Genomic DNA, 13,823 nt, shown 5'->3' with positions numbered 1-13,823 from the left:
TTTCCGGGAGATTGTTTGTGTCTTCCTTAGTGAAGACAGAACCAAAGTACTTGTTTAACTGTTCTGCCATTTCCTTGTTTCCCATTATAAATTCACCTATCTCTGAATGTAAGGGACCTGCATTCATCTTCACCAATCTTTTCCTTTTTACATACCTAGAGAAACTTTTGCATTCATTTTTGATATTCCCCTTGGGGCGGAGGGGGTAGGGTGGTCAGGAGGGGAGGTAGGGAGGGGCCTAGCGGGAGGTTAAGGGGTTGCTTGGTGGGAGGCCAGAAGAACAGCAGTCTGAGTGGTCAGACGGGTCGAGAAGAGTCAGGAGAGGACTCAAGGATCTGGTTCCAAGCTGCATGGCTCCTTCATGGGCAGGCTGCATACTCATTGGATGACGGATCTTCATGGTCACAGGTGGAGGGAAAGGTCGTCGGAGGGAGACCTGCAGGAGAGAAGCAAGAAGCTACACTGAAGATGAACCAGTGGAGAGCAACATCACAGCCCTGCCGAGAGAAGGAGGGCAGGAGGGTTCGAGAGAAAGGGAAGAGAGAGGGGGAAGGCTAGGAGGGGAATGCGGTGGGAAAGAGAGGGGGGAAGGACAAGAGGAAGCGAGAGGGAAGAAGGAGCGGTAAGCGTGTGGATAGCGGGGGAGAGGAAGAGAGATGAAATGGGCGGGGGGGGGGGAGAGAGAGAGAGACAGAGGAGGGAATTAACCATAATGCGGTTGTGCAAGCCCCCGGAAGTCGGCACCAGTAGATAGCGTCAACACCTAACATCAGTGCTTGCTTACACCACTGGCCAAACAGACCAAACCCTGCACTACACACCCAGCCCCTCCATGTAGCCCCTCCCACACACCGTGCCCCGTCCTGAACTCTTCCCCCACACACCGTGCCCTGTACCCCACCACCCACCCCCCCCAACCACAGCGTGCCGTCCTGTACCGATCCCCCACATACTACGCCCTGTTCTGTATCCACCCCACACACCAGACCACTGGCCGAGTCTATTCTCACACACACACAGTTCTCCATTTCACCAACACTGCACCAAGTCACCGCCAGGACCCACCTCACACACTGTGTCACGGAACAGTTCAGTCTCACACAGGACCCCTCCCTGCAGCGCACCATTTAACTCCACACATCCAACACCCAGCCACCATGCACAATGTGCCCTTTCCAAAAGATACTGACCCGCAGCTCACACACTACTGCATTCAACACTCCAGTCGCCTCAGATTCTGCACCCGTCCAACTGCCCACCCCAATTCTCAGCGAGAGGGAAAGTTACCATCAAATAGCGTTTCCGTCCGGGAGACCTGCGGCTCCACACGAAGGCAGCAGCTTCGCATGTGGAGGCCCTTCCTGCAGACTCCTGTCCTGTAGCTCCTGTCACCGCCGCGTTGCCCCGGGTGGCGGCGATGGTGCCAGGTCTCTGTGGGGATGTGCCGGCCTCGGGTGTCGTTGTTCACCGCACCCCGGAGAGGCGGGCTCGCCGCCGGCCAGCGGAGGGTCCGCAGCCGCGGGCCGACTCACAGATTCGTGTCCTCCAACCTGTCGGGCTGCCCCAGCGCCTGCTGCCGCCTCTGGACGCCCTCCAGGATTTTCTTCCTGGGCCCCAAAGGAATTTTTATGCTTTTCAGATCTTCGTTGGAGCAAAGCGTGAGCGCTTCCAGGTCGATCTTTTCCTTCTTGAAGGTTGGCACGAAATCGAACATGCTGAGGGAGGCCAGGAAGGTGTCGAGGGGACTGGTCTCCGGCTCAAGGTCGTCGTCTAGGCCCAGGTCGTGCTCCTCCCATGGCAACCCGTCCCGGGCCTGCTCCTGCAGGCTCTGTGCGCTGCCGATGCTGTCGTCCATGCTGATGGACCTCTGGAGACGGCTGCGCAACCTGACGTCCGAGCCCCTCAGCCCCACCTGATCCCCCGCCTCGCCGCCATTGTGTCCCAGCCCGAGGAGGCCGCAGTTGACATAGTTCCTGCGGAAGACCATGGTGCCCAGGCCGGGCCTGTTGAAGAGGGACTCGTGGCCCGAGTCGGTGCTGACTTCGGAGTAGGCGGTGTCGGCCTGCAGCCCCGGGTCGCTGGCGGCGTGAGACATGGTGTCGCCCTCGGCTGCGAACATGTCCCGCACGTTGCAGCGCGGTCTCTCCCTGGCATGGCCGCCGCTCTCTTGCTTGACGAACATCACGTCGTTGCTGAGCTGCAGGCCGGAGAGCGAGCGGACGCTCTTGCGCCCATCCTCGTATATTTTGAAGCTCCCGTCCACCTGCTTCTTCCTCTCCAGCTTCTTCTGGATCTTGGTCTTGCCCTTGGTGGTGGCGTTGAGCGTGGCCTGGGAGTAGGGCAGAGCGGCCGCCATCGACAGGCGCTGCAGCTGGTGTCTCAGCGAACTGCTGGCCGAGCTGCTGAAGCTCATGGTGTCCGACGAGTCCAGCTCCCTCTTGTACCTCTTCTCCATTCTCTGCTGGTGCTTCTTCTGCAGCTTGGCGCAATCCTTGATGCGCTTCTCCGCATCCCGGTAGGCCCTTTGCTTCAGCTTGCTCACCAGCTTTGGGTTGAGGGCGCTCTGCTTTGCAGCGATGGAGTCCAGATAGCGGATGCACTCCATGTGGTTCTTCATGGCCGCCATGTCAAGTGGGGTGTGGTAGTCATTGTCCAGGCACCAGATGTTTGCCCCAAAAGACACCAGAAAGGAGAGGATGTCGAGGTGGCCATTGGAAGCTGCCAGGTGAAGCGGAGCATTCCCCCAAATGTCACACTTGTCAGGATCACCCCTAGAAAGGCAGAAGACACGGCATTACACAAATATGTTACGAGACTTGTCAAAAGACAACAAAAACCTTGCAGGAACTGTGATTTAACAGATCCAGAGGAAAAATGATGGGGGGGGGGGGGGGGAGGACATTGATAAAACATTTGCATTGGAGAGATCAATGGGACCCAGAGATGCAACATAGAACTGGAACATAGACACAAAGTGATGGAGTAACTCAGCATGTCAGGCAGCATCTCTGGAGAACAAGGATGGATGGATGGTGTTTCAGACAGGACAACACGGGAACAATACTGATATATTCCAGGGTTATCCTCAGCTTCTGAAGGTTGTCATCTTCCAAGAATCTGCAGATTCTGAAATGGTTTCCGCTGACAAGCAAGTTTAATCCCAGGGTACAAGGAAAAGGGGGAGAAAAGACATGGAACAGACAGAGTAGCCTGGTATTAGTGGGAGGGAAAATGCTGGTAGGTATTGTTAAAGACAGCAGATTTGTCTAAAGCTGAAGAAAGGGATGTGGAAGGTTTAAAGGGAATCTGATGCGGATAAATTTCATCCAGAGGGTGATTGGAATCTGAAACACACTGCCTGAGGGGGGGGGGGGGGGGGGGGGGGGGGCAGAGACCCTCACAACATCCAAGTCTCTGACAAACACTTGAATGGCCAAGCCCCTTTAGACTATGGACCAAATGCTTGTAAATGGATCAACACAGATTATGAGCCAAAATGTTAGTTTATGTGCTGTGTAACCAAAGTAACTGGACACTTAGAAAATTATAAAAAAGGATTGGGCAGAATCAATGTGGTCGAGGCGGGAGTTTTCTGTGGTTCCAGTCAGCGGGATTAGAGGAATCAGTGGCTGCGGGAATATGAACACTTGAAGACCATCAATGTGACACACAAGAGTTCAATAAACAAACTTGGAGCACTTGGGCTTCTGGGGTGTACATTCTCATCCAAATCGTTGATATGATTGACAAACAAAACAATGAGCCCAGCACCGAACCCTGAGGCCCACCACTGTCACAGGCCTGCAGTCTAATAAACTACCTTCCACCACTACTCTCTGCTTTCTACCATGAAGCCAATTCTGTATCCAGTTAGCCATCTCTCCCTGACTCCCATGTGATCTAACCTTCCAGGACAGCCTACCATGCGGCACATTACCATCTGGCGACGCTATATACGGTCTCAGTGTACCACTGATAAACACTTGTACTGTATCTGAGATGTTTATCTAATACTATCTAAGTGCTTATGTATAGTGATACTTGTACTGAACTGTACAAAAATGAATTTCACTGTACCTCGGTACATGTGGCAAATAAGTACCATACCATTACCAGAGGCCTTGCTGAAGTCCATATAGACTATGTCTGACCCTGTCTTGATTACTTCTTCAAAAAATCGCATCCAATTTGTGACAAACAATCTCCCACGCACAAAACCATGCACACTACACATAATCAACAAATGCGTAAGTTCATAAGTGATAGGAGCAGAATTAGGCTACTTGACCCATCAGGTCCACTCTGCCATTCAATCGTGGCTGATCTACCTTTCTCTCTCAATCCCATTCTCCTGACTTCTCCCCATAATCTCTGACACTCATACTAATCAATTAATCTCTGCCTTATAAATATCCACTGACTTGGCCTCCACAGCCTTCTGAGGAGGCTGCCTCACTGTCGTTAATAATCTTGCTCATTGATTATTTCTCTTATTTATTCAAAAGAATATCAGCCCAGTTTATACAACAGCCCATCCTAATAATTTAGCTCGGCATCATTTTGGTGAGTGTGTATTGCACCGAGTTGGTGCCTGAACCGAGCAGAGTGGTCCCAACGGAATTCAACCAGAGCTGTGCACTGGTCCGAATCTCTCACCCGCCCCCTCTTCTATGAAAGGCCAGCATCCCATTAATTTTCCTGATTGCATTTGATACCTGTCCAGCTGTGACACAAGTGTATGAACCCTTACTCCAAGTTATAATTTCAGCTCCTAAGCAGGAAATGTAGTCTTTTCAATTTGACCCGCTTTTGAATTTGAAGTAAAGTGGGCTGGTATATGGGGTTGTATTATATCAGACAATAACCTTTGGGCAGATAATAGACACAAAAAGCTGGAGTAACTCAGCGGGACAGGCAGCATCTCTCCAGTTTAAACCAGCATCTGTAGTTTCTTCTTGCACAAATAACCTTTGGGCAGCTGTGAAATGGGGAATGATGTAATAAGGGTGGATCAGGGCAGAGTCTGGAAAGAAACCAAACACATGACGTATTGGAGCTAATACATATGATGAATGGACTGGGCATTTATGGGACACGAGGGTTTAGAATGATTGAGTGTCTAAAAGGCTGTGTGTGTAATTGGAGATGCTTCGGTCACGGTTTACTGGACCAGGGTTATATAATGGAATGTACAATCAGATATCCCATCAGCTGTGATCCCAGTTATTTTAGCACGGTATTTCTTAAACCAGGCAGTATTGGATGTTTCCTTTAATGTCCGAATCTTTCCCATGGTCTTGAGCCCACAGATAAGTAGGCCTCAAAGGAATGCAACAAAAATAGGCCTATCATAGTGGGGATTTCAGTTTCCTAAATATTAACTGTGATTCCCTGTGTGTCAAAGGCTCCGTGGGATGGGGGGAGGGTTGGAGTTTTGAGCTGCATCTCCTGGGGAAAGTAGCCAAAGCATTTTAGAGATAGTGACCATATCTCTGTATATTTCAAAGTGGCAAAGATAGTCAAAAAGGATTGGGAAGGTGTAAATTTGCAAATCAGTCTACACCTGCACACAGGGGAGCATTCAAATGAGAAATAATAAGGGTTCACTGCCAACGTGTTTCTATCAGGCTATGGAAACACTGGATGTGGAGGGCTAGTAAAGGTTCGCTAAAGATTACAAAGGAAGCATATGACAGGTATAAGAAGCAAATGATGGGGCTGGCCTTCAAGAATGTAAAAACAGTGGGGGAGCTCTATAAAAGGAAATTATGAAGGCTAATTTTTCAAACATCACATGGTCACGGTACCATGGGATTCTGGCCATTAGTCAGGCATCAAATGAAGAAGTAGAGAGGTTATGCTCCCTCTGTATAGAACTTCAGTCAGACCTCCGCTGGAGTACTGCGTGCAGTGCTGGTTACCGCACTACAGGAAGTGTTGGAGGGGTTGCAGAGGAGTTTCACTGGGATGTTGCCTGGGACAGAGTGTTTCAGTTATGAAGGGTGACTGGAGGCTGGGTCTGCTCTCCCTGGAGCAGAGGAGGTTCTTACCTCCATGACTGAGGTGTAATATTTGGATAGGATAGATTGTAGGAAACATTACCGCATATCAGGATAGATACAACTAGAGTGGACCTAGGTTTTGGGTGGGGGGGGGAAAGATATAGAGGGGATGAAATGCTGAGGCTCTACAAGGTTCTGGTCAGGCTGCATTTGGAATATTGTGAGCAATTTTGGCCACCATATCTGAGGAAGGATGTGCTGGCTCTGGAGAGGGTCCAGAGGCAGTATACAAGAATGATCCCAGGATTGAGTAGGTTAACATGAGCATTTGATGCCACAGAGCCTGTACTCACTGGAATTTAGAAGAATGAAGGGGACCTCATTGAAACGTACAGATTAGTGAAAGGCTTGGACCTGGAAAGGATGTTTCCACTAATGGGAGAGTCTAGGACAGAAGGTCATAGCCTCAGAATTAAAGGACGTTCTTTTAGGAAGGAGATGAGGAGAAATTTCTTTAGTCAGAGGGTTGTGAATCTGTTGGTTTCTTTGCCACAGAAGACTGGAGGCCAAGTCAGTGGATATTTTTAAGGCAGAGATAGATAGATTCTTGATTAGTACGGGTGTCAGAGGTTATGAGGAGAAAGCAGAAGAATGGGGTTAGGAGGGAGAGACAGATCAGCCATGATTGAATGGCAGAGTAGACTTGATGGGCCGACTGGTCTAATTCTGCCCCTATCTCTTATGATACGAGGAGGAATGTTCTTCACCCAGAGTGGTGAGTAACTGGAATGCGCTGCTTGTGTGTGAATGGTGGAACCGGGTCACTGACTGTGCTTAAGTTGTTTCTTAATGAGTACTTGAATTATCTACGCATTGAGGACAATGGATCAAGTGCTGGGAGATGGGATTGATATGGAAGGGAGGCATCTGGTCAGTGTGGATGAGATGGGCCAAATGGTCTGGATCCATACTGTATGATTCTATGACTTCACAAATTTGTCTAATAACTTTTCATTTCATACAAAACCACCACCACATGGGAAAAGTTAAATTCTATATTGACTAAAAAAAAACTAGGAATTCTAGTCTTTAACATTTTCTCAATCTTAATATTCTGTGAACATATTCTCCAAATCCCTCCACTATTCCCAGCAATGCTCTTATTTCAGTTATCAAAGTGCATCCACATGCTCCTACAGTGAGATTGCTGTGTGAAAATTGGCTCTCAAGTCCCACCTTCTATCAGCAACAACCACTCACTGAATGTATTTTTAGCAAGTCTTCACATTCTAATTTACTTGTACACTTATCAGTCTGGTAGATATCCGAAATAGAAACCCCTCCCCCTCTTTAAGCATGGTGAGATTTTTTCTCTAAATGAATAATTTATCTAGTGCAGTAATTCATTCTTCATTAGTTCATTAATTATTTAGCCTAAACATTGCAGGTCGATCAGGAAAAAGACCCAACATGACGAATGCAACACAGGGCAGTACTGGGCAGAGAGGTGAGTCACTGCCAGCAGGCACAAGCACAACTGCTCTGCATCTCAGGTTTACCAAAAGGAATCAGAGTGTAGGTTACAATTATCATCATTTCTCAGCAATAAACAGCTAGCAAGGAATCAGATTACAGCACAATGTAACTTGAACAAGTGCAAAGTTCTACAACATGACCACAAACATAAGTGCATCTATCTCCTGGGTCCAATAAATACTATGGGGTTCTCGAACATGAAGGTTTTTTAATTAGCCAATGGCTCAGCAGCCATGGAGACACACAGATCGGTAACATGTCCTTTGGCCCAACTTGTTCATACTGAAAAACTTGCCAACCTGAGTTATCATATTTGCCCGGGTTTGGCCCATATCCCTCTGACCTTTCCTATTGATGTGCCAGTCCAAATGTCTTCTGAATATAGTAATTGTACCCACCCCTACTTCATCCTCTTGCAAATTATTCCATATACCTACCACCCTTTGTGTAAAAAAAAGTGTGCCCTCAGGTCCCTTTTAAATCTTTCCCCTCTCACTTTAAACATATGCCCTCTAGCTTTAGGCTCCCCTACCCTATGGCAAAGATCGTGGCTTATCTTTGCCCCTCATGATTTTATACATCTCTATAATGTCATCACTTAGCCTCCTTTGTTCCAGGCAATAAGCCGCAATCTCACCTGAAGCCCTCCAGTCCGAGTAATATTCCTGTGGATCATTTCTGCATCCTCTCCTGCTTAATGATATCCTTTCTGTAACTTAGCAACCAGAACTGCACACAACACCCCCAAGTGAGGTCTCACCAACGACTCGTACAAATGTTGTACTCTTGTACTCAATGCCCTGACCGATGAAGGCAAGCTTATCAAATGCTTCCTTCAGCTTACTTGTATCGACACTTTCAGGGAACTACAGTGCCCTCCATAATGTTTTCAACATGTTTATATCCTGCTGTGTCCCTTCATAACTTTCCTCAATATCCATAATTCCACCAATTCTTGCGATGACTGTAAACTTAGTAAACAGCTTATGTCCTAGGTGTGTATATACATCACAAACAACAGAGATCCCTGCATCATTCCCTGTGTAAAAACAACACTGGTCACCACTGCACATTATCTTCCATGGTTAAGCCGGTTCCGAATCCAAACAACAGATTCACCTTGGATCCTCAGCATCCTAACTGGCCTTTAAATTGCAGAGAGTTGTGGAAATAGCTCAGTCCATCACACAGGCCAGACTTCCCACCATTGACTCCATCGATACATGCTACCTCAGAAGAGCAGCTAACATAATCAAAGAGGTTCCAACCGGTCATTCCTTCTCCCTGGTCCCATCCAGTAGAAGATACAGAAGCTTACAATGCTGACCATTGAACCTACTGACACAAATCTCACATCCACATTATGTACCCTTCAAGTACTTGGCTGGATGCTTGTAGAATGTCACAAGAGTATCTGCTTCCACCATTAACTTCCCGACAAATGTGACAGCACATTCCCGACTCCAAATACCTCTGTGTGAAAACCTGCCTCCTCTTGCATGCGGGCTCGCTCAATATATTTCTGTACACTTTTCCTGTACACTAATTGGGGATTGTGCTTAGGTATGGCAATTCTCTACTGGTCTGCATGTAGAAAAAGAATTTCACTCTGCATTGGCACATGTCTCAATAAAGAATCAATGAACCATCGAGTACTGGATACAGCAAAGACTGTGGGAGAGGACAACATCCCCAGCCGGAATGCTGAGGACCTCCACCTCGAACAAGCTGCATCTCTTGCCAAGCCGTTCCACTATAGTCACAACTCTGGCATTTCTCTGACAATGCAGAAAACCGAACATTCACAAAATCCAAGCTGGGTAACAAGAACATATAAAGTAGAAACAGGAGTCGCTCCCCCGCCTGGTCCAACTTTCAGTAAGATCACCGCTGACCAATAATGACAACCACAACTCCACATTCACCACCCCATCCCCCTAGAAATGTTCACCTCCACGTTATCAAAGAATCTAGCTGCTTTAAAAAAATATTCTGGGTCTCAGTTTCAGCCATAGATTATCTGAGCTTCAGTATTTAGTTTTAAAATGCTAGTTTTAGATTCTCCCACAAGAGCAAAAATTCTCTCCATATCCAATCACTCTATTCTCAACATCAACAAAATAATTAAAGCTACGATACACAGTGCAGTCCAGCAGCATTCGCTCCGATATTGTCCGCTTCCGATTTCACCAGCAAAGCCGGGGCCCAAACACGGACCAAAGAGCTGAAGCCTTGAGGTGAGGTCAGAGTGACTACTATTAACATCAAGGCAAGGCTTGACCAAATGTGGGATCAAGCAGCCCTGGAAAAACTGAAATTCATGGGCATCGAAGAGAAAACTCCAGTAGTTGGAGTCAGATCTGACACTGAGGAAGATGGTTGTGGTTGTTGGAGGCCAATCATCCCGGTCTCAGGACATCAGTGCAGGAGTTCCTAAGGGCAGTGTCCTGGGCTCAGCCGTCTTCAGCTGTTTTATCAATGACCTTCCACCATCGTAAGGTCAGAAGTAGGGATGTAGGCTGATGGTTGCGACATGTTCAATTCCATTTATAATGGAGCAGCCTGTGCAACATTTCGACAAAGTTTAAGTGAACCCGTGACATTCATGCCATGTGAACAACCAGCCAATGATCAGTTGCAACACCTACAGGTTCAACCACCAACCTTTGTTATTTAACAGCAAAACCATCACTGAGAAACCCACCATCAACATTTTCAGGGTTAACATTGACCACAAACTTAACCTGACCGACCCAATAAACACACTGGCTTCAAGGGTAGGTCAGTGACTGGTTGCAAAGACTGGGATTTCAATATTCATTGATAGTTTTTGAATAAAGGTACAAAATGAAAAAAATTGGGGACGTCGTGAGAATGAAGAATAAGGTGGAGGCAAACGGGCTTGGCTCAGAAGGAGAATTGTATTTATGCTCCTTGAACTTTGGGAGATGCCGACTTGAACGGATAATCAGACTGATGGTACGGAGTGAGCGGGGGGGCTCAAGTAATGACTGCTGCTGCGATTGACCAGGTTGGAATGGATGTAGAGCCTTCAATAGCAGCAAATATGCAGAAGATGGATTTCTGAATGAAGAATTGAAGAGATAATATTGAATAGAAAGGAGAACAGCAAATGGAAACGCATCAGTTGATGGAAGACCATGATCTGTCCTCCAGTGGGAATCAGCGTGTGGTATTGTTCCCCAATGAGTGTCATTGTGTATGGGACTGTTCTCCAGTGATTGGTGTGTGCGTGCGTGAGACTGTTCCCAGTGAGAGTGGGTATATGAGGGACTTATCACCGCAAGGGTAGGTGTGCATGTTGTGTGTGTGTGTCTGTCTGGGTGTGTGTCTGTCTGTCTGTCTGTCTGTCTGTTTGTGTGTATGCTTGCCCTGGGTCACTGTGTGTGGTGCTGTTCCCCAGTGAGGGTGTATGAGTGTGGGACTGTTCCCCAGTGATGGTGGGTGTACGAGGGACTTATCCCAGCGAAGGTGGGTGTGCATGTTGTGTGTGTGTGTGTGTCTGTCTGTCTGTATGTTTGCCCAATGAGGGTCACTGTGTGCCATGCTGTTCCCCAGTGAGGGTGTATGAGTGTGGGACTGTTCCCCAGTGATGGTGGGTGTATGAGGTACTTATCCCAGCGAAGGTGGGTGTGCATGTGACCCGTCTCCCTTGAGGGTGGGTGTGTGCAGGACTGTTCCCCAGTGATGGCCAGTGGTTGTGCAACTATTCCTCAGTCGGAGTTATTGTTACTGACACTGTACCACATTGAGAGTGACTGTGTACTGAACAGCAACCTGGTGAAAGGCAGCTCTACAAAGTGTAGAACAAAGGAATTTTTAATCATTACAATCACATTTGGTTCAAAATAGCAACAAATTGATTGTTGGAGGTAAGTGTTTCTGTCGGAATCTCTCAATCACCTTCATGTCAGCCTCCTTACTCCTGTTACTTTAGCTTGAGACTAAGTGTATTGGCTGATCTACCGTTACTGTGTCTGTGACCTTTGAGTCTTTCTCTCTTATTAATGCCTGACTACACTCAGCATGTTAAACCTTGCAGTCTGTTTTATGAACACATCGACTTCAAGCTGTTCCTGAAGGTCACTCATTTGAAGAACCAGCAACTGCAATGTCCTAATTGATTCAAACCTGACTTGCAAAGAATCTCCTTCCTTAAAGCAATCTGGATTTAGAACATAGAATAGTACAACACACGAACAGTCCCTTCGAAGCAATACGTCCATGCTGAACATGATGGGAATTTAAACAAATCTTCTCTGCCTGCACGTGATCCAAATCCCTCCATGCCTACAAATTTATGACCCTAACCGAAAGCCCCTTAAGCACCAGTTATAAATCTTCTACCTCCACCAATGACAACACGTTCCAGACACCCACCACTCTGTGTGTAATAAAACTTGCCCTGTAAATCTTCATCAAACATTCCCCCTCTCACAGAGCAACGCCCTCGTCTTTGGCATTTCCACTCTGTGAAAAGTTCCCACTCTATATCCAATCTGTGCTTCTCATAATTTTATAAACTTCTACCAGGTCATCCCTCAACCTCCAGTGCTCCACAGAAAACAATCCAAGACTGTCTGCAACACTCTAAATTCAGCCCAACCAAAATCATATAAAGGTGCATCATGACTTCCTGACTTTTATACTGAATGCCCCATCTGATTAAGGCAAACAAACCATATGCCTTCTTTACCACTATCTACATTTGTTGCCACTCTCAAGAAGCTATGGGCTTGGACACCAAGATCCCTCTGTACACCAATGTTGTTCAGGGTCTTGCCATAAAATGTATACTTTCTCCTTACATTTGATCTTCCAAAATGCAACAACTCACACTTCTCGTATTAAACTCCATCTGCTATTTCTCTGCCCATATCTGTAACTGATCTATATCTTTCTGTTTGCTGTGACAGCCTTCTTCATTGTCCACAACTCCACCACATGTTGTGTCATCTGCAAAACGTACTAACCAACCGATCTACATTTTCATCCAAGCCATTATATATATATATACATCCCAAACAACAGAGATCCCAGCACTGATCCCTGAGGAACACCACTGGTCAGAGACATTCCTTCCAACATTACCTTCTGTCTTCTATGGGTAAACCTGATAGGAATTTAAACTACAAAGTCATGGATTCCATTCATTTTAATCTTTTGGATCATGAAGGACATTCTCAAATGCCTTACTAAAGTAGCCCATGTAGACAATAACCAGTGCCCACCCCTCATCAATCACCTTCATCAGCACCTCAAAGAACTTAATACAATTTGTAAAACATGACCTGCCTCAGAAAAACCACACTGACTACGCCTAATTAGTCCATTCTCTTTCAAATGTGAAAATATCATAACCCTAAGAATCCCCCCCGGTAGAATTTTCTACTGTGATATCAGGCTCATCAGATTACAATTTCCTGCATTGCCTCAATTTAAACAAGGGCACAACATTAGCTAACTACCAGTCCTCTGGTACCTTGCCTGTAGCGAGAGAGGATAGAAAGATCTTCATCAAGGCTCCAGCAATGTCTTGTCTTCGCTTGTCTTTCTCAATAATCTGGGATAGATCCCATCATGTCCTGGAGAATCCTCCTTAATGCTCTTCAAGAGACCCAACCACCACCAACTTGATTTTCAAAATACCCCAACCCCTTCCCCTGTCTATTCCCTTTTCCTACCCCATTCCCTTCTCCTTACCCTCTGCTGACGATCAGCCGCATCGCCTCCAGGTTTCCGTGATGAGCCGCCCATAGGGCGTGGGTCATGCCGTCCTCATCGGCCGCGTTCAACTGCCGCCGGGTGGCTTCCCGTAACGCGTCCATGCGGCCGTCCCGGGCCGCGCCGTGCAACCCGCCGTTCATGGCCGGCTGTCCGCCTTGGCACCCGCCTCCGTCCGGCGGCGGAGCAGAGCGGAGCGGAGCGGATCAGCTCCCAGAGCGCACACAGCGCCGGCTCCGCCCGCGATCCACCCACCCTGGCGCTCCCTCCGCCCACACGCGGCGCTCCCTCCGCCCACTATCCGCTCTGCAAATTCAAAAATCCTCGAAACCAACATTTTTTTGTCGCCCCGTTAATTCGTTCAATAACTTTGCACAGGAGCTAAGAATGTCCCTACCACGGCTACGCGCCTCGACTTTGTTGACAACTCTATTTGGCACCTGATTAAAAGTCTTCTAGCCGTCTGTGTGGATTAACATTATTACCATCGCCCGCTCTATCACTCCATCAAAGAGTGATGCATGGACACTCTATCATTAT

The 13,823-nt window shown here is 47.4% G+C and overlaps 1 protein-coding gene across 1 annotated transcript; it reads right to left on the bottom strand.

The window, feature by feature from the left end:
* Positions 1-13,505, bottom strand: ush1g (USH1 protein network component sans). Its single transcript, XM_033044483.1, has 3 exons — positions 13,263-13,505; positions 1,288-2,771; positions 1-436 (listed from the first exon to the last, which is right to left on the bottom strand). The coding sequence occupies exons 1-2, from the start codon at positions 13,424-13,426 to the stop codon at positions 1,529-1,531; spliced, it is 1,407 nt and encodes a 468-aa protein (XP_032900374.1). The 5' UTR covers positions 13,427-13,505; the 3' UTR covers positions 1-436; positions 1,288-1,528.
* Positions 13,506-13,823: the final 318 nt, after the last annotated feature.

The sequence above is a fragment of the Amblyraja radiata genome, chromosome 26, assembly GCF_010909765.2.
Source record: "Amblyraja radiata isolate CabotCenter1 chromosome 26, sAmbRad1.1.pri, whole genome shotgun sequence".
Taxonomy (NCBI): Eukaryota; Metazoa; Chordata; class Chondrichthyes; order Rajiformes; family Rajidae; genus Amblyraja; species Amblyraja radiata.
This window is presented reverse-complemented; position numbering and strand designations above follow the sequence as displayed.